The 23,314-nt window shown below is 33.7% G+C and overlaps 1 protein-coding gene and 1 long non-coding RNA gene across 2 annotated transcripts; one reads left to right on the top strand and one right to left on the bottom strand.

Annotated features, from left to right (window-relative positions):
- Positions 1 to 3,326: 3,326 nt before the first annotated feature.
- LOC126614288 (fatty acyl-CoA reductase 3-like) lies at positions 3,327 to 16,264 on the bottom strand. The gene is made up of 10 exons (XM_050281871.1): positions 16,059 to 16,264; positions 15,845 to 15,948; positions 13,848 to 14,050; positions 13,420 to 13,520; positions 12,323 to 12,515; positions 5,245 to 5,406; positions 5,056 to 5,137; positions 4,370 to 4,636; positions 3,870 to 3,997; positions 3,327 to 3,761 (listed from the first exon to the last, which is right to left on the bottom strand). Exons 1-10 carry the CDS (start codon positions 16,135 to 16,137, stop codon positions 3,608 to 3,610), a joined length of 1,473 nt encoding a protein of 490 aa, XP_050137828.1. The 5' UTR covers positions 16,138 to 16,264; the 3' UTR covers positions 3,327 to 3,607.
- On the top strand, positions 6,835 to 8,396 carry LOC126614289 (uncharacterized). Its single transcript, XR_007620334.1, has 2 exons — positions 6,835 to 7,580; positions 7,657 to 8,396. It is a non-coding gene; the product is annotated as an uncharacterized LOC126614289 (long non-coding RNA).
- Positions 16,265 to 23,314: the final 7,050 nt, after the last annotated feature.

Raw genomic sequence — 23,314 nt, forward strand, 5'->3', positions numbered from 1 at the left:
CATAAAAAGTAAAACTCACAAAACCTCGCTATGGTAAACTCAAGGTGGGAGAAAATCCTATAGACTAAAGAGAAAAGTAAGAAGTTGCATTAAGTCAAAATTATACGTCTTTTGGACGCAAATAGAAGAGCTCACAAGGGTATGATCTACCCAGGATGGGTGCCTCGTCAAAACCTAGTTAGGTAGCAAAAACCTAGTGGGAAAAATGCTCCTAATTGTAGGGAAAAAGAGTACATTAAGATCAAGTGAGTATGCTTCTAGATACTCTCATTGAGTTTGACAGAACTTCTAAATGAGAATTACAAGCATTGGATATGATAGTTAAGCATACTAATTCCTCGAACAAGCTTCTGGAAAGTTGACTTCGATAGTGATGTCGTGTAGAGGTCGGCAAGGTTGTCTGAGATCGGCTTGCATACCTTTAATCTCTTGATGCTTTGCTGATGTAGATGTGGACGCAATATATCTTGTCGTTGACTTCGTTGGTGTATCATGGCTTGGTCGGGTGGATACATACGGCATAATCTTCATAGATCGTCGTTGGGACTCAACGATGGATGAAAATAACAAGTATTTCGAATATACTCAACAAGAACTCCTAACCATGTCTCACGTATGGCGTAGTGAAGTAAGCTAAGTCTTGGAATGATTCGAAGATCTCGCAACTAAGGTCATATCGTGGACCTCCAAGATATTCCGATATCCCTAAATGATAAAGACATAACCATTTGGGGATTTTGCTTTGTGCGGGTTTGATAAAGTAACCTACGTCAGCTTAATAAACAAGGCAAGCATCATTCCGAGGATCAGGGGGTTGGATCCGCTCAAGATGCTTTGGGATTTGCCCAAAATCATAGTACCTTTAGGGTACGTCTTTAATACCAATTCAGTGGTTGCGTGTAGGCGTGGTGAGGCATCTTTACCAATAAATCAACATCGAAGGAGATGTCTTATCTTAATACAATGAGCTAAGTACAACGAAGCGCAAAGTTGAACTTTAGATATGGAATTTCGGATTCCATAACCTCTTCAAGGGTCTTAGTTGCATATAACGTATGGACGATCATAGGTATACTCAAAGGTAACACATTCGGGGTGTAGTTTGACTGGTAGACCAAGGTACCATCAGAACAACGCTTTAACTTCAGGTTAAGGCATAAACGAGTTTTCCCAAGATCATTCATCTCAAATTCCATCTTCAGGTGCGAGACAGTTTTCTCAAGCTCTTCCGGAGTCTTAGTGAGATTCGTGTTAACAACATAAACCGTAACTCTAGCAATTCGGAATAAGACTTCATAGTTTAACACGTAAGGGCATAATTCATCATTGACTGATCAAATAATCACTTAGACAGGTATACCACTTCCATCAGATTGTAAATGAACGCCTCAAACAAGTTAAGAGGGTGTTTCATGGTTTGGAACTATTTGAACCAGTCCATGTAATGCTTTGGGAATTTAAATGTAAATCTCCGTATCTATATCCCCATGGAGAAAACACTAACCACATTTCATAATGCTACTATGGTTGAAGAAAAGTGTGCAGGTTGAAGAAATCCTTATATGGTTTAAAGCAGTCCTCTCGGGCATGGTTTGGAAGATTCACAAAATCTATTAGAGCATTTGGCTACAAACAAAGTAACTCCGATCATACTCTGTTCCTAAAAAGACGAAATGGAAAACTTACTGCACTTATTGTGTATGTAGATGATATGGTGGTAACAGGTAATGATCCAGAAGAACGTACGGCATTGCAAAGATAATTGTCTACAGAATTTGAGATGAAGGACCTTGGATCCTTGAAATATTTTTTGGGGATTGAGGTATCGAGAAGCAATTCAAGAATTTTCTTATCACAGATGAAGTATATTATTGATTTGTTGCACGAAACCAGCATGTCAGCTTGTCAACTAGTAGCTACACCATTAGAGGAAGGATTGAAGCTTAGTGTTGATCCTAATCAAGTACTAGTTGACAAAGGGAGATACCAAAGGTTAGTAGGTCGTTTAATGTACTTGGCACACACAAGACCGAACCTTGCTTATGCCTTAAGTGTAGTGAGTCAATACATGCATGATCCCGGAGAACAACATATGAATGCAGTGATGCGAATTTTGAGATATTTGAAAGGAAGTCCCGGCAAAAGAATTTTGTTTAAAAGGAATGATCATCTTAGAGTTCAAGGTTATACTAATGCAGATTGGGCAGGTTCGATTGACGATAGAAGCTCAACATTAGGTTACTTTACATTTGTTGGGGGTAACTTGGTTACATGGAGAAGTAAGAAACAGAATGTGGTTGCCCGTTCCAGTGCAGAAGCTGAATATAGAGGTATGGCTTTGGGGATTTGTGAAATTATGTGGCTTAGGCTCCTGCTTCGCAATTTGGATATACTACATGATCAGCCCATGAAATTATTTTGTGATAATAAAGCTGTCTATGACATTGCACATAATCTGGTACAACATGATAGAACAAAGCATGTTAAAGTTGATCGGTTCTTCATCAAAGAAAAATTAGAAGGAAAAATAATTGAGCTATCGACAATAAAAACAGAAGATCAGTTGGCAGATATCCTCACGAAAGTTGTTTCAAGTCATAAGTTTTCAAGTTTCTTACATAAGTTGGGCATGAGTAACATATATGCACCAACTTGAGGGGGAGTGTTGACTTTGTATTTTAGGTAGGATTCCTAATTGATATCAATTCCGTGTAATCTCTTGTAATCTTGTGTAATTAGTTTTCTTCGTATTACATTAGGGTTGTACACCTTGTATAAATACCTCTCATTGAGAAGAATAAAATATTATTCAAAGCATTCTCTACTAGTCCCCCATCGCGGATTTACCAAGCAGGACTATATCCTATAGGATTAGATTAGGTAGTGATCACTCATTGCGGATATACTAAGCATGCTCACTCTTATAATGCATATGGACCCTCATCGCGAATATACCAAGCAGAACCATATGCACAATCTAATCGTGTAGGCAGTGATCACCCATCGTGTATATAACAAACATGATCACTCCTAAAATATGTATGATCCCCCATCATAGATATACAAAACAGGACCATCCATGTACCACTGCTACATGGTGCAGTTGCATTTGCGCACAACCTACCCCTACATCAACACCTATGCTTTACAATGTAAGTAAATACAACAACAATTTCGCATACAACCAAATATCTTTTCATCAATACATACAAGTTGTATAGAATACCTCTCATTTAGAAGTGAAAATGAATACCACTTGATCGTAGTACAAAGTAGCACTTAGAATTATACTTGGACCAAAAAAAATAAACAATGAAAACACAAAATTTAGTTAACCAATTAAAGTAAACACTTTCATATAACATATTACATTGACGACAACAATTTTTCACCATCAATGATTATGAAAACAAATACCAATAACATTCTATCATAATTCGTACACTTATTGAAGTTTACTATAATATGCTATTCGGAGCCACAGCATACAGCCTCGAGTAAACACACTGGCTAGAGTCCTCCCAATTACTTCCACCAATTCCAAAATATATTATATCAATACAAATGAAAGACAAAAGAAACATTAACTTAATCCCAATTTGGGTAATCATTTAAAAACGTACTTTACGACGCCAGCAAGATGGACATTCAGAAAGTAGTCTTCCCAATTTATGCACTTTGGGTCAAAGTAAAATATATCTGCCTCTGTGGTGTTTCCTCTTACTGCCATTTGCAGCTTCTCTGTGTTCATATCATCGAAGCTGTATGCAATAATTAGTTCATAGTTAGTTAGGGTCTCACAATATGGATCAAAATAATCTTTCAAGACCAATGGCATGAAGAACATAAGGAAAATCACATATACATACACTCCTTTGAAGAACAAGTATGGCCTGTAAAGCTCCACCAGTCTCATCACAAATTTGATCTTTCTATTGACATCCACGTACGTGCCCTTGAAGTATTGGCAAAATGCTGCATTAACCACTTCCAATCCCTGTTGCGTTGGAAAAATTAGACAAAGAATACAATATCAAAATAGACACAGAGAACTCAAGGGGCTACTTTTACATACTTTTAGAGAAAGTAAAAGGTAAAATAAGACTCGATGGGGAACCTCTAGATGATGGAACCAGACATGTTCTCATGTCGTGCTACGAGTCCCGCTAAAATACCATAGCATGTGCATTTAACATCTAACTTTAAACCACAAGCGGTCAACCTGAATTTCATTACACGTGTTATAATTTATATTGACTCGCAATGCCACGCCAGCACTTGACCTCACAGTTTTCTTGGTTACGTTCGTCGACAAGCTGTGATTGAAAAATATTATTATGGATGCAGAAGAATATGTAGAACCAATTACCTTTAGGAAAAGTAAGTAACGGACAGTCATGTATCTGTGAAAGCTAGCCATGCTGCCCATAATTGGAACCTTGCCAACCTTAACTGGCGTCCCATCTTTATTAATCCATGGTTTCTTGGTGAAGAAATGGACTCCATAATCGTAAAGATTACCATATCTTACAGGATTTCTCCTAGAGGATCCTACTTGATAAATTACTTCACCAGGTTGGTTTGCATGGGCTGCCATTGCAGCAAGTATTGCATTCACAACCATGTCAGCTGGTATCTGCACGATGTTTATATAAGTAATATATCATCAAATGTTTTGTAAATGCTTAAGAATATAAATGAAAGATAAGCACTAATTAAGTAGAATTTCTTTTTCTTTTCTTTATTGGGCTAATGAACTTGTTGGCCGACCAACCTAATATTTGTAACAGGTATAATACGACTTCTTTAATGAACATTGTTCGGTTGTTTATAGATAGAGCGTCATTCTTCCTTATTTGAAGATCATAGTTTGACATTTATATGAATATATATTTGTAGAAAAGTATGTACACATGTCAATTACATTTTTTTATGAGTACAGATGGATTTTCACATATAGATAGCTACGTAATTTTGTATTTGATTTTAATGTACTCAAACCTTGGAGATAAGAAGGTACGAATAGTAACAAAATGAAGTATTTTGTTAACTCACCACATCAACAATTGCATTAATGTCGCAGAGAAAGAATGTTAATTTTCCTTTAGCATAGCCAACTGCAATGCTATCAATGGTTCTGCATGTGACACAAGTGAACAGATAAAAAAAGTAAATATTTATATAACACCAAAAACTAGTTATATGTTTAAAAATAATAAGAAAGGTTTATTCGTATCGACACACCTGATTCCTTCAACCCAACCAGGAAAAGGTTCTTTGTAAGTGCTGGTGATGATGGTAGGGCGAATAATGACCACAGGTAGATTTTCTTTTAGATCTCCTATTAGCATTTCTCCCATTGCCTTGGTAAACACATACGTGTTTGGCCATCCATACTGAATTGCTCTAAGAAAGTAATTTACCAAAAAAGTGCGATTTAGAATTTGCATCGTTTGGATTTCAATAGTTTACATAACTACAATCAATTTATCCTACTATAGTTAATGAGAAAGAGGACAAGAAAAGTTAATAAACAAATTTAGATATATAATATTCAGCAGATTTCATAACTTTACAATGCACACTAGGTATAGTTCAGTAGATTTATCATGAGATAGTGATTTTCAGCCACCGTTCTCTCGTTCTACACTCTCTTATTTATTTATATTCACATTGATTTTTTCTTATTTGTTCAAAAAAAATTGTCAAGATAAACATGAACGCGTAGAAGGACAAAAGGTGTATGGAAATCCTTCCTTGTTATAATTCATTATATCTATTTATCCTTATAATTCATTATATCTATTTATCCTAATTTGCTTCAAAGTATAAATTATTAGATAAAAGGTTGACAAAGAGTTTGAACCACATTAGTGTTAACTCACTGTTAGGCTTAGTCCACTTCCCCACCTCTTAATGTAGATATCGTTTGTTAAAAAAGAAGTTCGACAAAGAGTTCATGCTTTTGATAAGACTACTAAGGCATAGAGTGGTATGTGTTCTTTATTGTATTAACCGTTTCTTCGTAAGATTAGTTTCAAGGGCGCAATTAATCCAGATAGAACTCACAATGTTTGTTGCAAATACATACAGAAAAAAAAATTAATTTTAATTGCTAAATGATTAGGTTTTGAGTATTTTAAATATGTCAACTTCTTTTTTTTTTTTTTCAAAAAGTAAAAACTAACATGCAGGTGATAAATGATATGTTTGAAAAAAAAAAAAAGGAGTGATGCTAGGAATGCCACATTGTTATACTATACCATGTAATAAGTGATGAATAAAACCAATGTTCAATTAAATAAATTTATTCATTGATGTGCCATGTACACATTATTTGTCACATGAGATGGTATATCAAAAATGTTACACTTGCAACATTTTTCATATGACACTTGTACCACCGCTCAAATAGAAATGAGATCTACATATGTGGTTGGGCTCTACTTTTATTAAATAGATGATATAAATATGATATAAAAAATATAATAAGTGTATCATTCCTACAAAGATATTAATATCTGATGTGTTTGGCTTATGTCTCAATACACAAGGGCCAACCTCTATTAGATGTGTGATACAAACATAATATAAAAATAGGATAATATTAGAGATATCAAATATTATAAACTAAATAATGTGGTAGTTGATGATTTGATTATTAATAGGTATTGATTAACGTGTTTATTTCTTATTGATGACACATCATTTGGTTTAGAAATTTGTTTTAAAACTTTGATCTATTTAGCATTATTCTAAAAATATATAATAAATATAACATTGGTAAAAAAATATTAATAACTGATGTGCTTGATTTATATCTCAATCAATGCATACTCCAAGTTTGATGGCAAATCACAGGTCCACCTTTAATTTGGATCAAGATTGTCTGCTCTCCAATTTTCATCCCCTTCCATTGTTCTAGCCATTGATTACATGTTGAGTTAATTAGGTGCTCCAAAGTTTGATGGCAAATCACAGGTCCACCTTTAATTTGGATCAAGATTGTCTGCTCTCCAATTTTCATCCCCTTCCATTGTTCTAGCCATTGATTACATGTTGAGTTAATTTAGTGCTCTAGATTTTATCAGCTCACACATTTTCACTCTCCTTTCTTCCTCTTCGCTTCTGCTGCTGCATTCACAGACTAAGAAACATTTTCAGCTGCACAACAACATCCTCCACCAAGAATGCCATGGAATTACGATTTCCGAGTTGCTTTTCGGATTCTAAATCATGGGTTTCCATTTTGCTTCCAAAAAATAATGGGTTTTTAACTAATTTGCTGATTGTTCAAGTGGGAGAGGAAAATTTTGAGAATCAGCAGCCATCAGCAGAAGATTCTCAAAATTTTGGAAGTCAGAATATAAGATTTTGTTGTAACAGAGCCTATAAGGAGCACGATAGCCCCTGTAATTCATCAACCTTTAATTCACAACCTGACCAGAGGATGAAGGTAATATTTAATTCATGATGTTGGCAAACTCGTCAGAAAATCGAGTCCGGAGCTGGCAAACTCACCGGGGCAGAGCCTGAAGTGGCCGCGATACCACTCCTCTCGCTGACATTTCGCGAAGAAGGTATGGAATGCGAAAATTATGCTAAATTTCAGTGCTTTTTGCTGTTTAACTTTATTTTTGTGTTCTTGGGTTTCAGGGTTTGGTTCCTGGTGACAGGGTTCGAAAGCCGGATATGAATCAACTCTCAAATCTATTTAATTTCAGTTTCGATTTCAATGCCTGTTTTGAAATTTATTTCATGATGTTCGAGTTGGGATCTCAAATATCGCCTTTGTGCTTGGATTTATGATGCAAATCTCAAATTTTGTAACTCGTCTAAATTTGGAGCATCAACCATCGGCAGAAGATTCTTAAAATTTTCCTCTCCCACTTGAACAATCAGCAGATTAGTTAAAAACTCATTATTTTTTGGAAGCTAAGAAGGAAACCCATGATTTAGAATCCGAAAAGCAACTCGGAAATTGTATTATAATTCAATGGCATTCTTGGTGGAGGATGTTGTTGTTGTTGTGCAGCTGAAAATGTTTCTTGGTCTGTGAATGCAGCAGCAGAAGCGAAGTGGAAGAAAAAAGAGTGAAAATACGTGAGATGGTAAAATCTGGAGCATTAAATTAACTTAACATGAAATCAATGGTTAAAAAAAAAAAGAAGGAATAGAAGGGGATGGAAAGATGGGAGGGCACACAATCTTGGTCTCTTTAATTTATCATCTTACCGAAAAAGAAAGAATTTTTATCCCAAATGCTCTCACTTTCAAAATCAATTAATGTTGTCTCTAACATTCACTACCACATATCAATTTGGTCCTTCCAATTAAATTCCGTCAATTATTCTGTTAGTTTGTATGTGGGACCCACAAATTCAATAAAATAATGACACGTGGATTACACAAAAGAAGGGTTTTTATTGCAAATGATCCGTGATATTGATCAAACTCCTCATTCTGGTCCATAAGTTTCAAAAATCGATAAATTTGGTTCCTGACTTTCAATATCGCACATCAATTGAGTCCTCCCATTAAAATTTCGTAAATATTTTTTGTCAGTGTGTTGATGTGGTCCTACTAATCCAATCATATGACACCAAGTAGATTATTTATATGAAACTATTTTTTTTAGGAAGATCCAACTGATGAATATTCCACACTGGCATTTCTCTCGCATCCCACAATTCCAGTTGGAAAGAAAAAAAATGCAATCCAAATTCGATAAAATCAAATCCAAATTCAATTCAAATTTGATAGGATTATAATCAACTGGATAGAATGAGGAGTGAGGCTGGGAGGTTAAGAGCTTTAGTAGTGTCATGGTGCCTTCGTTTTCTTTTTGAGCATATCTAGATGATGACAATGATGTCTCTTTTTTACCTTTTAGTTTTAGTTTTAAATTTCTTATTTTACTTTTAGTTTTAAATCTTAAAAAGATTTTTTTTTATATAGTTAACTCATGTGGCGCCATATGATTAGATTAGTGGGACCATATTATCACCCTAACAAAAAATATTGAATTGATGTGAGGTAGAAAAAGTCAGGAACTAAATTTATTGATTTTTGAAACTCAAGGACCAAAATGAGGTGTTTGATCAATGTTAAGGACCATTTGTATAATCTATGTGTCACTATTTTATTGGATTTGTGGGTCCTACATCTAAAACTACATTTATGAAACCCTCTTTGTCAACCAAAAGAGAGAAAAAAAGACTATTTAGTCTCTTATTACACAAAAAAAATGATAGGCAATAATGTAAAAATATCTTCAATATTTATTGTTTTTTATCGAAGCTTCACTTACAAATGATATTAAAATATCTTCAATATTTAAAATTACAAAAAAAAACCAAAAAAAAAAAACCTCTCACTCCCCCCCCCCAAAACGTTCTCTCTCCCTCTCTCCTTCCCATTTTTCTAAAAAAAATGCGTTTATACACACAAAGTGTGTAGGCAAATGTTAGTACAAATTAACAAAATAATTGACGGATTCTAAACAGAATGACCAAATTGATGTGAGATAGTGAATGTCAATAACGACATTGATTGATTTTGAAAGTGAGTGACTAAAATGATAAGTTTGGTCAATCTCATGAACCATTGGTGATAAAAACCTAAAAAAAAAAAACCCTTTTTGACTCTGAGGTATCATTGCCCTCACCATATTTGTTTCACTATTCTTTATTTTGTTGTTTTTTAAAGATAAACTCTTGCAACTCTTATTTTATAAACATAAACTTACACCTTTTAGACTCTAAATAAAACCCAAAATTTAATCTAAGTTACAAGCTAGAGAAATAGTTGACCTATTATTACAAATTATTTAAAACATGTGATACTATTCCCCAATCATGTCAATGAATGTAACTTACAACTTGTCTTGAAAGAAATTATAAGTACACTCTTTTCATACTCTTTTCATACACCAATATATATTACAACTAAAAGACGAGGGAATAATAGACACATTATTTTAGGACATCACATGATACTTTTTCCAGAATAACATAAGACAATTTTTCTTTGGTCGGCTTTTAACTTAATGTACCTACCTAATATTTACATGCACACTAATTACTATTTTTAATGTCCACTAATTTACCTATATTCACAAGCACAATAATTACATAGATGCATATAATAAATTAATTTCAAACAAAAATATAGGAAGCAAGAATAATTGTGAAATTTGGAATAGGAAAAGAAATGGCACAATGCAATGCGCAATCCCACACTTAACACAACTAATGACTAATTAGCCAATTTACAATAATTGACGGTAAATAAAAATAATTAAATCCAATTGATATTAATAGGGGTATTTCGGCATTCGGAACATATAAATTAATTGAATTCAAGCTTCATTAAGGAATTTGTTTATAGGGAACTTTAACGAAAAGCATCCGGTACTGTTCACTTTAACGAAAAACCATATTTTTACACTAAAAAGTCAATCCTGGTACTATTCAATTTACCCTTTATTTTGTCCTTATCATTAAAACTCAAAGTTTTCAAGCCCTTTTCATTAGTTTTCCTTTGTTTATATGGATTCTAGTCATCTGGGTTTTAATCAAGTAAAAAAAATTATGTTAAGTTTTAGGTAAAGAAAATTAAGTTTGTAGGGCCAAAGTCATATTTTCATTTATTATAATGAATCATATCAATAATTCTTCACGGAATTTTATTTCTTGAATTTTTATTTAATGTTCATGGAAGATGTAAACGTTGATATTTGAATTAAGGGAAATTTTATTTGGACTCATATAACTTTTTTCTACACCCAACTTAAACTTTAAATATGAATTTTCTTTCTTACCCTATTGCATAATTACTGTCAAGTACAAGATGAAATGAACAATAAAACCAAAATTTATCAATAGACCAATATATACCCAATAATCAATCTACTTCTTGCTACCATCTGGTAATGTGTCGTGCCTTCATCGCACTAGCTCGATGTTACTTCTGAGTTTTTACATGCTTATGTTATTGTTTATGGATTCGAAGCAACCAAGGATTCTTCAAACTTCAGATCACATGAATGAAAAGCTGATCCAACGGACCATGTGAAACTTTTGGATTTTGTACTAAATATTGGAGGGACTGGCTGATCCAATTTTGATCAGTTGCAAAAAAACGCATACTGATTGAACAAAAATAAAATAAAAACATATGGGATTTAAATATTTAATTTTTTTAATCATCTATATGGGATTAAGCAAAATCAACAGATGAAAGATAAATTAAAACAGATATGGGATTGAGTAAAATCAGCAAAAAAGAAGGATTACGCATGAGACAAATATGTGAGAGATATTGTTGTCTTTATGCCTTGAATGAATTTCAAAACATTGATTTTTTATTTTTATTTTTTAAATGGGTGTAAAGATAAATTTATATATCAAATTGTGTTTGTGAGGGTAGTTTAAGTAGTAAGTTTGGGTTTAAAGAGATATTAATAATTTAGTTAAAAATAATATGGGTGTGGAGAATAAATTAGGTGTAAAAAGAGGTTGTATGAGTTCAAATAAAATTTCTCTTGAATTAATTGAATGAAAGCTATCAGTTGACAACAATAAATATCTTTAGGGAAACAGTAAACCCAAGCCAAGAATATAAGGGCAACAACTTATATGATACGGGTACACCTCAAGTGGTATTCTACTATGTCATTCTCATATTTTTATTTTTATTTTGAAACAAAGAAGTAATTTATTGAAGAGAGAAACCCCGAATACAACCATTCCCTACATAATCAAAGCGAAAAGTATCAAAAGCAAAGGAGAGAGTACTATGATCCCAAATATGACAATCAGTAATAAGAAGGCTCTGACAAGCAAAAGCATCGGCAAAATTTGCACATATGTTGCCTACTTAAACCATATGTCATGTATAATATGATTAATATCTTATTATTCTTTCTTTTAATTTTGATAGTTTTACTCGTGAATTGATGGCTGCCTTTGTGCCTTTGAACGACAGGATACTGTATAGCACCAAAAACAATCACTCAATCTGGCTACTAATCAAAGATGGTCAACCTTAAACACCATAAATTAAAGCTACCATGAACACTTAACGTTTAAGGCTCACAGGTATAAGTCTAGTTGTCCTAGTTCAACGGTATAGCTTAGGTTAAGCTTTAGACCAGGTCTAAACAAACAATAAACTGATCCGAGGACTTCCATCACAGCATATACATTGTCATCGTAGCATGCATGTCAAAATTTCTAATGAGTTCAAAGTGTTTAAGCGAACAAACAAGTGAAAGAAGAAGGAGCTCGGGAGATTTTTTTATTTTTTATTTTTGACAAACCTTTTGAGTCCAAAGTCTTTGAGGGCGAGAGTGATTGCTCGTTCTGATGCTTCCTCCGCTCGGAGTTCTTTCAGTTTTTCGTGGACCAGCCTGATTTCATTGTCTATATCCAGACCTGTGGTCCCATTGAGTGTCTCACCCATGTGGTATGGGTTTTCCAATAGAAGTCCCTCCTTTTCGCCGCAAACATAAGCTGAAATCATAAAACAGCAGAAAGTGGGATAATGAATAAGGATTATGATATGTTCAAAGGTTCAATTTTAGCTAAAAAAATGTTAAAAATTCGCTCAACATAAAAAGTTCAGATTGAAGAAAGTTGGAGTTCCACCAAACTAATTGGCTATATGGAGAATAATTCAATCTCTTATAAGCTCTTGCAAGGTTTCTCCTTTCACTAATGTAGGACTATTTTACCTTCACATCCTCGCGTGTCCCCTCACGTGTGGCGATTTTTCAAGCCAAACATGTGGACAACACGAATATGGTGAGATGGAACACGTGTGGCCGTTGGGCTTTACATGTGGGGCAACCTGCTATGATATCATAAAGAAAGTTGGAGTTCCACCATAAAACTAATTGGCTATATGGTCCAACCTCTTATAAGCCATTGTAAGGTTTCTCCTTTCACAAATATTGAATTCTTTTACCTTCACATCCTCGCACGGATAATATAGCTTGTGCATTTGTTACACAACTTTAATGACCTTAAAAACTTGTTTAAAAAAAAAAATATTTCTGCTATTTTACTGTGTTTTTAAGTAAATTTGTTAAATATTTTATATAATTTGGTTTCGTATTAGTTTGAGGAACCTCCGAACGTTATTCATGATGTTCTCTGGAATGATGATATGACTTTGTAAATTGAATAAATTCACCATTTTTCTCTTAAACACACACACACACACACATCCATTTTATATTTTGGTCGTATTATTTCAAGCTTGGTATTCTAATCTTATAATTAGTTCAGAACAAAGGGACTAAAAGGTCATGCTAATTAAAAGCAATCTAGAACAACGTTTAATGATAATATCATCTTAATTAAAAATCAAAAGATCCAGAAACATTCGAAGGGATGACAGATATCAGATACTAACCTGTGGATACGTGGACCAGCACCTTTAGTTTAACACATTGCTTGGCAAAGTTCAATACATGCTTTGCTCCCAAAGTATTGAGAGCAAGTGCAATATCATATCTGCACACAACATCATATATTTTAATCTAGTTTACTATATTCCTATATTATATAGGTAATATTTTTCCAGACATACTAAACAATCAAACCATAAATCTCAATTATGCGTCAAAATAATTGATTGTGTTTATAAGTTCACAGTCTGACAAGAATACAAAAACAAACTATAATTCTAAGTAAATTGGGATTCAACAATAATAAATATTAAAGAAGTGATATCTGCACACTACTTTTATTCCTCGGCATACTTTTATTTATTTTGTTGCATGATCTTTTTAAATTTATAAAGTCGAAGCATGTGGAAATCACTTTCCTAAACATCATTACCTTTCGTCAAAGTTGGTTGTTGCAGCTAAGTTCACAATGACATCTATCTGACTCAACATCTCTTCCCTCAAGTTAGAATCATTCAAGCCCAAATCCTCACGAGAAATGTCTCCAGGCACCACAGTCAGCTTTTCCGAGATGATTGAGTTCATACCTGCTCCCCATTTTTCTTTCACCACTCTAAAAAGATCCTTCCCAATTATCTACATATAGAAGTGGCCAAAAGAGTTTTTTTAAAAAAAAAAACTTGCAATGACAAAATTCAGATTTCCATCCCATTTCAAATTCAGAAACAAAAATATTTGTTTCCCCACATTTCATATATTTATAGGAAAACTAATTAAAATGGTTTCAAATCTTTACATTATAATTAAAAATCACCCACTAACTTTATTTAATGATAAAGACAAAAAAAACAAAAAAAACAATACCACTTTTTTCTCCCATTGTCAGCTACATTAATAGATTTTTTTTTTTTTTGCTTAGAATAAGAAAAAGACTTCAAATTGAATTACATTCCCCAGTTTTAATTTTGTAGTGTTGTTTCTCAATAGTAGTCATGATGATGAGAGATTTTTCAATGTCGCCGGAACACGAGATGGTACACCATGTGTCTCTATACAAGTTGTGAGATTCTTGAGTTAAAAATTTAATTACATAAAAAATAAAAATTCCAACTACTTACATAATAACACGTCGTGATATACCATTTGTGTTATGGGCACAATGAAAAATTTCTCCAAGATAACACTCAAGCTCAAGAATTGGATGTAGAGCTCATTTATTATTGTAGGCATTAAAAAAATTTGAGGAAATTTTAATTTGGTAATTGAAAATAGCTTTTTAAATATAATTACTAAGAACATAATCTTCTTAAGTTTTGATCTAAAGAGTCATTTATGGGTTCATCGTTTTCGTGCAATGGGTGTTTTTATAGGACCAAAAAGGGTTCAAGTTTCAAACCTTATGAAACTGAACCAAGAATTAAACACTATTTATAAAACTTGACCAATAAGTAGACATTATTCATGAAACTAGACAAATAAGTAGACTATTTATGCAACTAGACCAATAAGTAGACACCACTTATGAAACAAAAACAAGAATTTGGCATTATTTCCAAAACTAAACCAATAGGTGGAAGCTATTTATGAAACTAGACTATACACTATTTATAAAACTAGAGTAAGAACTAAACAATATTTATGAAATATGACCAAGAACTAGACACTATTTATGAAAGTAAACCAATAACTATGCACTGTTTATGAAACCAGACCAAGAAATAGACACTATTTATGAATTGTACCAATTTCTATACATTTTTTTATGAAATTGGACTCAATAATTAGGCAACCAAGAACTATACACTATTTATGAAAGTGAACAAAAAATTAGGCACTATTTATGAAATTAGACCAATAAATAGTGTATTACAGTTCAGTTTCATAAATAGCGTAGTACCGTTTAGTTTCATAAATAGTGTTCAGTTTCATAAACAGTATCTGTGATGGACGCACAAGTCCCGCACACATCAGGTTTTATTTATTTTTTTTAAATTGTGTCATTTTCATTAAAATTTAAGTTTTTTTTTCCTTTTTATTAAAATTTAAGGCTTTTTTTTATTAATATTTAATTCTTTTTCATTAAATAAAGCTTGACATGTTTTTTGGTTAAAATAAACTTAACACAAGTCATTTTCATGAAAGTTCCCTACATTTATTGTAGTGCACCAAACTTCTTCTTAGATAGACTGACTGAGGTGGTCCAAGACACAAATGCCTATATTTTTTTGCCGTTCTTGCCTATTTTGTATGCGCAAAAAGAAGATATGTAGAAGCAAAAGGTAAATACATTTGAAGCACACATTTCTCCTGCACTAAACTAAAAGTTATATATAGATAGCTGTACATATACCTTATTTTACTTTGAACCCTAGATGCAATGGATTGAAGAAGAAAATCAAAGGGCAATCGACCAGTTGCATATATACATACCTCATTATTCAAACGCTGAGTAGCTGATTTTGTATCTGGAGCTCTTAAAAGAAGATAGAGCTTCTTAACATTTGGTTGCACCCTCAGTATCTTCTCTACAAAAACTGCATCCATTCAAGCATATTTAGATGCTCTCTAACTAAAAAAAGACACAAAAACAGAGAGAGAAAGAGAGAGAGGGAGAGAGAGAGAGAGGGGTAGAATCGAATAGTACTCTTTGCTAGAAAGCCAGTGGCACCAGTGACTAAAATGTTCTTGCTCTCGGTGAAATAAAGGATACTTTCCAACTCCATTGGAGGAAAGTTGAAGGTATTTACCAGAAGGTGAGGTGGGAGAGGAAGAAAGACTAAAGAGAGATCAAATTATAGAGTGACTTGTATGCTTCAAATGTGAACCAAAGTGAGGGAGTGGTGTGGAGATATATTGTCGTACAGCCATTTTATGATTTTAATATTATGAGGTGGAGTGTACTGAAGTAGTTGGACAGTTGCTTCGCTTGGTACACTCATTTAGACAAAGGATTAATTACTTCAATCATTTTACCCCTTTTATTATATTTTATATTTGTTTATTTTCGACAAAGTTTGAAAATTAAATGATGCGTTAATAATAGAAATAAATACATTTATCAATTCTCAAGTCATAATTTAATCATCAATTTTCATGTCATTTAATTTCCAAAATTTAATCTCTCTAGTATTTTCTTCTCAATATGAAAGATGTCTTAAATTTTAGTATCTCATCCTTCATTATCATAATAAAACTTACATAAAAACGATCAACGAAAAAAAAAAAAAAAAACAAACAAACACGCTAACTTAATTCACGTTTGCATTTAAATAATTATATTTTTAGAAACCAAAGAAAAATCCCACATCACCTTTCTATTTCATTTTCTTCTTTTGCAACTAATATATACATAAGTAATTAATTTATATATACGTACACTTGCCCATGATTTGGTTTATTTTGGATAGGATAATCATAGAGAGACTAAATCTAGAAACTAAATTTGTAAATTAAATTATGTGTCACCAATAAGAATAAGCACGTTTATCAACGTGTAAGTAATAAACCAATCATCAACTTTTATGTCCTTTAATTTTTAAAACTTTATTTACAAATTTATTCTCTTTAGTTTACTCTTTTGAATATTTTGGATATCATATGGAGAAGGTAGCCCACACTACTTACCCAATGAACAAGTCAAAAAAAAAAAAAAAAATATATATATATATATATATATATATATATATATATATATATATAATAAAAATTGTGGATATCTTAGGATTAGCAACACTTGTACACTCTTTTGGCATTCTAGTTGGGGTATGACCAATAATACAACCTACCCTCCCCGTAAATATCAAATATTAAAGCTTATATATATACATACATACATACATACATATATATATATATATATATATAATAAAAATTGTGGATCGCATCTTCGGATTAGCAACACTTGTACACTCTTTTGGCATTCTAGTAGGGTCTGACCAATACGTCAACCTACCCTCCCTGCAAATATTAAAGCTGCAGTGCATTTTCCCCGGCACATGACACACGGCTAATATTTTTAGATCTTTTCATTCATCTTTAATTAATTTTTTTAATTATAAATTTGTTTATTTATAAAACGACTGATAAGGATATTAATTATCCTCTTTTGCGTTAAAAAAAAGGGTTTGGTTGCATGTTCAGTCTATCTTAGACCCTAGCTCATACTTCCATCTCTTTTCATCTAGAGAAAGAAAAAAAAAAGAATTTAGAAGATGACTTTTTCGTTCAAGAAGTAGAAGATGTCGCTTCTATGGAAGAGGTAGAAGATTATATTTCTATTGAAGAGGTAAAAGTATAATTTTTTATATGGATCTCTTGCATTTGCTGCACTTTATATATGTCGTCGAAGTTTTTCTTTTGAATTTGGATACCTCTGTGTTTTGCAATTGAATTTGCATTCCTATGACTTCAAGATCAGCAAAAAGGATTTGGGCAACATATCCTTATTTTTATTGCTTATTTGAATTTGGCCAACATATGTTGAGAAACACAAAACTCACCTACGAAAATCTTTAAGCAAATCAAACAATCCTTTCCTTTTTTTGCTGTTTCATTGATGTGTGCATTTTAGAACGCTTGGAATGAATCAGCAGCACCCTAGCACGAGAGCCAGTTGAAATACCACGTATGTGATGCATTATGAAAATTATATGTTGTTTTATAATTTCATATGTGTGCATATGTTAAAGTTATTTTGAGAATAATAGTGGGTGGGGAAATAGCATTTTAATATTTTAACTTTTTAAGGTGGGTAGGATTATAAGAGCAAGTCCACCCCTAAAGACTTTGAGCCAGCACCCAGCGTATTTATTCACTCAAGTGAACAATAATAGACTCCAGTGAACAATAATAAACTAAAACATCTCCACCCCTACAAAAATAGCCTAGTCAATTTATTAAAATATTATTATTTTTATTATAAAATAATAAAAAATAATACTTTTATTTTTTATTTTTGACTTTATAAAAAAATAAAATAATATTATTATTATTAAAATATTTTTATTTTCTCATCTTCCACACTTCCCTTCCCATCCATTCATGTACACCATCCACCCCAACACAAATAATCCATTCCCACCGCCGCCTCCAAACCTCCTCCTCCCATCCTCCGACGCCGTTGCCCTCTTCTCCTTCAAATCCCAAGCCGACCTCAACAACAAGCTCCTCTACACCTCCTGCATCTCCACACCTCCGACGCCGTCGCTTCGTCCTCTCGTCCTTCTCCCTCTGTGGCTCCTTCCCTCTCGACACCCTCTCCCATCTCGACCAGCTCTGCTCCTCAGCCTCCACAACAACTCCCTCTCCGCCAAAAAAAAAAAAAAAAAAAAAAAAAGGCTGACGTCATATGCCCTCCAACGCCACACTGACGTCAGATGAACCGGTCCCAAGGTCTGTCAATTTTGGGATGGCCTGGAGACCAGCTTGGGCTGGTTGCCAGGCAATGGAACGGGCTGCAGTGGATTGGCTGAGTGCCGACCTAACCACCTCCTGGTGGAACTGCTCTAACGTGAATGGATAAATAAGACAATGAGATGGATGTAGTAGCTCTCTATTTTTATATGATTTTCTTTGTTATCCCTAATTAAAAGTCATGAGGCCATGGCTTTGAAGCTTTGAACTGGTTAAAGTACCATACACCAACCCAACTGTCCCATAGAGACGTCTAATATTGTCTGGGAATTGTATAAATAAATTGTTTTGTATTTTTGTTCTCTAATATAATTGTTTACATGCATTTAGACGTATCGTAGATAGGGTTGTTGCCCTTTGTTGGTGTTAGGGTTTACCTTCCAAACTATTTAGTTTATATATCCTGGAGACATATATGCACTTCTACATATATCATGCAGCACATTTCTTTGCTTCCAACTGTCCCACTGATTTTCTTAATTTTGCATAGACTTTCATAGGCACGATGAAAGGTGGAGAGAAGATTGATCGATTCGTCAAATACGATTCCAAATTAAACGGTACGTTATGGTCCCCTTATACATTATATATGGACAATATCCGAAAGTTGGGAATGAAATACGCAATAGATAAACTAGAGAGAACACCAAATATGTATTGGAAGACAAGAGTGGATTTTCTTTCCCATTAGACTCTTTCCAGTTAATGATAATAATATGCTACATAATAGTCCAAGTATACGACTACGTATATAATAATAATATTTATAACACTCCTTTAGATCTTCATATCAGTCAATGATCGACGTCTCAATCAAGGTTCTAAAAAACGTTAGGCGCTAGTCGGTCGGTGACCTGGAGCCTAGCGGCTAGCTGGGCACCTAGGCGGATTTAGGTAAATTTCTTGTATATCTTGTAAATAAGTGTGTATTGACACTTACAAAAAAATTATAATTGTATGAAATCCATGGATAAGATAATAAAAAAATGATAAAAACACATTATGCATATATGCCATACAACCATAGTGAGGAGTATTGTAGGATGACACATGTACAACAAGTTCACAATTTTAAACCACTTAGACTTAGATAGGATTTTTTATTTTATTTTTTAATTTCATTAAAAAAAAAAACCACCTAGGCAGCCGCCTAGAGCCCATCCGATTTTTCCAACCAATTTGCAAGAAAACGCCTCGGCTCACCACCGCCTAGGCCGTTTTTAGAACATTGGTCTCAATAAAATTATGCTTGGAAACCATGTTGGCACTACCGTAAATTACTATTTGTCCGACTAAGGTTAGCTCGACAGAAGGTATTTCGTCAGGTAAATCCACTTTGTCCTACGAAAACCTTAAAGCCAACCCCCATTTCTCTTTCTCTAGAGGCCATGTCTCAAAAAGTTCAGTCGCGCAAAGGTTTCAGTGACCAGAAATTAAAATTTGTTAGACTACTTTTAGACTATCTCTAATCTTTGGTCTAAAATCTAAAATTTTTAGTCCAAAAAATTTAGGTTGTAACCCAGAAACAGCTTTTATGGTCTAATACTTATAGCCTAAAATTTTAGCCCCAGATTAAAGAATGAATTTAGACTTTTTTTTTTTAAATTTAACTTTTAAAAAAAATTATGTAGACTATCCTAAATTAATTTTATGAACATTTAACCTAAAAATATTTAAATTCCGATAAACATTAAAAAATCACTAAACCGACACATGAAACTTATGAAACACTATATAAAAGAATATGAAACACGTGATAGAGATGTATAAACACAAGACACATGAGCAAACACATGGTTTTGGAAGATGTTAGAAAGAAAAATTGGAAGAATTGTATGAGAAAAGTGAGTTTTGTGTGGATGTTTCAACAAATATATAGGTATTTATAGAGTTTTTGGGTGAATTTTGAGTTAAATAATTTTTTATAATTATTTTAACCGTTGAATTTAAATTTGGGCCATTAGATCTTCTTTTTTTATTGTTAGATTTGATCATATTCGATCTCAGTCGTTAGATTCAATAAATTTATAAATATAAACAAAAATATTAACTTAATTAAATGTGGACCTTTGGATAACCAACAACTCATTTGAATGTGAGGCATTGATCAACCAGACAAATGGGAGACACACCCATGTGGGTGGGGACTCCACCACTAATTCTGCCTAAATCTGGCTTATTTTTAGGTTTTATGTTTTAGGTCTAATTTTTAAGTTGGGTTGGAATGGGTTGGGGGAATAGAAAGGGAAAAAAGTTGGAGTTGGTCTTACAATGGAAACAAATTTTAACTGTAGTAACCTGTTGTCAATTATTGCAGACATTATGGTGCTGGACTCCAGGACGGTTGGTATGATTTAAAAATTGCTGCAAGTGCAGATACATGCGAGCAAGACATCGAGGTGCCCGAAATTTTGTTATATAATTGACAGACCTTTCAGCTGTGGCAGCAGTTGCCACCAGAGACCATGCTGCTAAAACATTCACCCCTGGTCCTGTAATATCTGGCTGCAATAGGAATTTGCACGGTTAATTATTTGTTCGAAGTTATTTGTTCATTTACTCCTGCCCAAGATGCACTGATGATTGCCTTTTACCCCCCTCCCCCCAAGTAGCTTTGGGTATTTGAGAAGAGAAAATAACGTTTCATAGAACTTACTTTGTGATAATGTCTGGGGTTGTGATATTTGGCCCCATGGATGAGAACACTGCTATTTCTGGTGCAGGTTTAGTTTGTTGAACTGTCATTGTCGGGGAGATTCTAGCAACGGATTCCTGTAATAACAATACTACAAAATTTCTAATCGATGTAGAACTTCACGTAAGCTTAGTAACACTGACTTGTTTGATATCTATAACTCTCAGTTACGTATTTTCTTTTCTAATTAACTGTTGTTTCTTCGATTGACAGACACTTGACATTTGAGCAAGCAAGGGCTGAACAACTCACTTTTCTGTCATCATGAATGCTTGAAGCTCTTGTGCTTCTTCTTGACCAAATAGAGTGCCTGGGATGACAAACTGAAAGCCAACATCTTCAAGAAATGGATCAACAAGAATCATTCCCACACCACCACCTTCGTTCACAACTACGCTTCTTCCCTCACGGTTATCAGTGAAGGTCTCAAAGGCGCATACCACGATCTTCCCCTTAATTAAGGTTGCGTTTAGAGTGTTTTCCTTGCAAAAGCTGATAGGAAACAAACAAAACATATCTGACCGTGAGCAAATTATCCCAGCTCATAGGTTTTTCATCTGCCTCAACATCAATAGCAGCTGCAAAGAAATCTCGGGTGTCCAAAATCGTTATAGCTGTTAACGTTAGAATCTTACTAATAGGGACTTAAGAAACTGTTAAAGTTACCTATAGACGTTCTTTAACTTTCTTTAACAACTAAGGAGGTATTTAGGTGACTTCTCTTTCGTTTTTTGGCTTCCGTGTTTTGGGGTTCGGGTTAGGATGTTTTAGTAGGTTTAGACCTTGGTCGTAAGGAAAACTTCCCTCCAAGTTTCAAGGGAAGTTAAAGTTTTGTCCGGGCCTTGTTAAACTCCCCTGTAAAATTAGCATCAAATATTTGAAAACGTGGCCTTGTTAAACTACCTCGTATTTGTGAAGATTGCAGCAGTAGCTTTAACGAAGACGATTAAGAAACTTAGACTTGTAGAGAGAGAGAAGAAGAAAGACTTTCTTGTATATTTCTTTTTATGAATGTTTACATTTCTTACACCTTAGTTATATATCTATTGCTTACTGCATAAGCTAGTATCTTATATATCTATTGCTTACTGCATAAACTAGTATCTTAACAAACTAACCACAGATTCTAACCACCAACAGATTCTAACAGATTATAACATCCTTATAACTTCCCTTGGATCTTGTGACACTTGTCATCATCTTGGCCCTTGAATTATCTTCACTTGGATTCTCATCTTTGTGTTTGTTTACACTCTTACATCCCCTCTCAATCTCATGCTCGAGGGAACTAAGCATGAGATTGCCACAATGCTATTGGAACAGAGGTGCAGATAAACCCTTCGTGAGTATATCAACAAATTGGTCTGCAGATGAGACATGTTGAACTTGAAGATCACCCCTTGTAACCCTTTCATGAACAAAGTGATAGTCAATCTCAATATGTTTAGATTTTGCATGAAACACAGGATTGGTGGATAAAGAGATAGCTGAGAGGTTGTCACAGTAAAGCATCGGTGCTTGAGGAATAGAAATGTGTAGGTCACAAAATAATTGCCTTATCCAAGCTAGTTCAACTGCTGTGATAGCTAGGTCTTGATATTCTGCTTCTGTGGATGATCTTGACACAGTGTGTTGCTTCTTCGATACCCAAGAGATAGGATTGGACCCTAGAAAAATTACAAACCCTGAGGTAGATCGTCTATCATTTGGATCCCCGGCCCAGTCTGCATCATTATAGGACTGCAGATGTATTGGCCCTGGTTTAAAATGAATCCCATAGTTTGATGTTCCCT

Source organism: Malus sylvestris, chromosome 3, assembly GCF_916048215.2.
Source record: "Malus sylvestris chromosome 3, drMalSylv7.2, whole genome shotgun sequence".
Lineage (NCBI taxonomy): Eukaryota > Viridiplantae > Streptophyta > Magnoliopsida > Rosales > Rosaceae > Malus > Malus sylvestris.

Excerpts from the sequence above, each read along its gene's own strand:
- LOC126614288 (XM_050281871.1), bottom strand. The coding sequence starts at position 16,137 with ATGGAGTTGGAAAGTATCCTTTATTTCACCGAGAGCAAGAACATTTTA. Across the intron at positions 14,051-15,844 it reads CTCAGCGTTTGAATAATGAG|ATAATTGGGAAGGATCTTTT; the intron begins GTATGTATATAT and ends TTCTATATGTAG. Across the intron at positions 4,637-5,055 it reads TTAATGCAATTGTTGATGTG|ATACCAGCTGACATGGTTGT; the intron begins GTGAGTTAACAA and ends AACATCGTGCAG.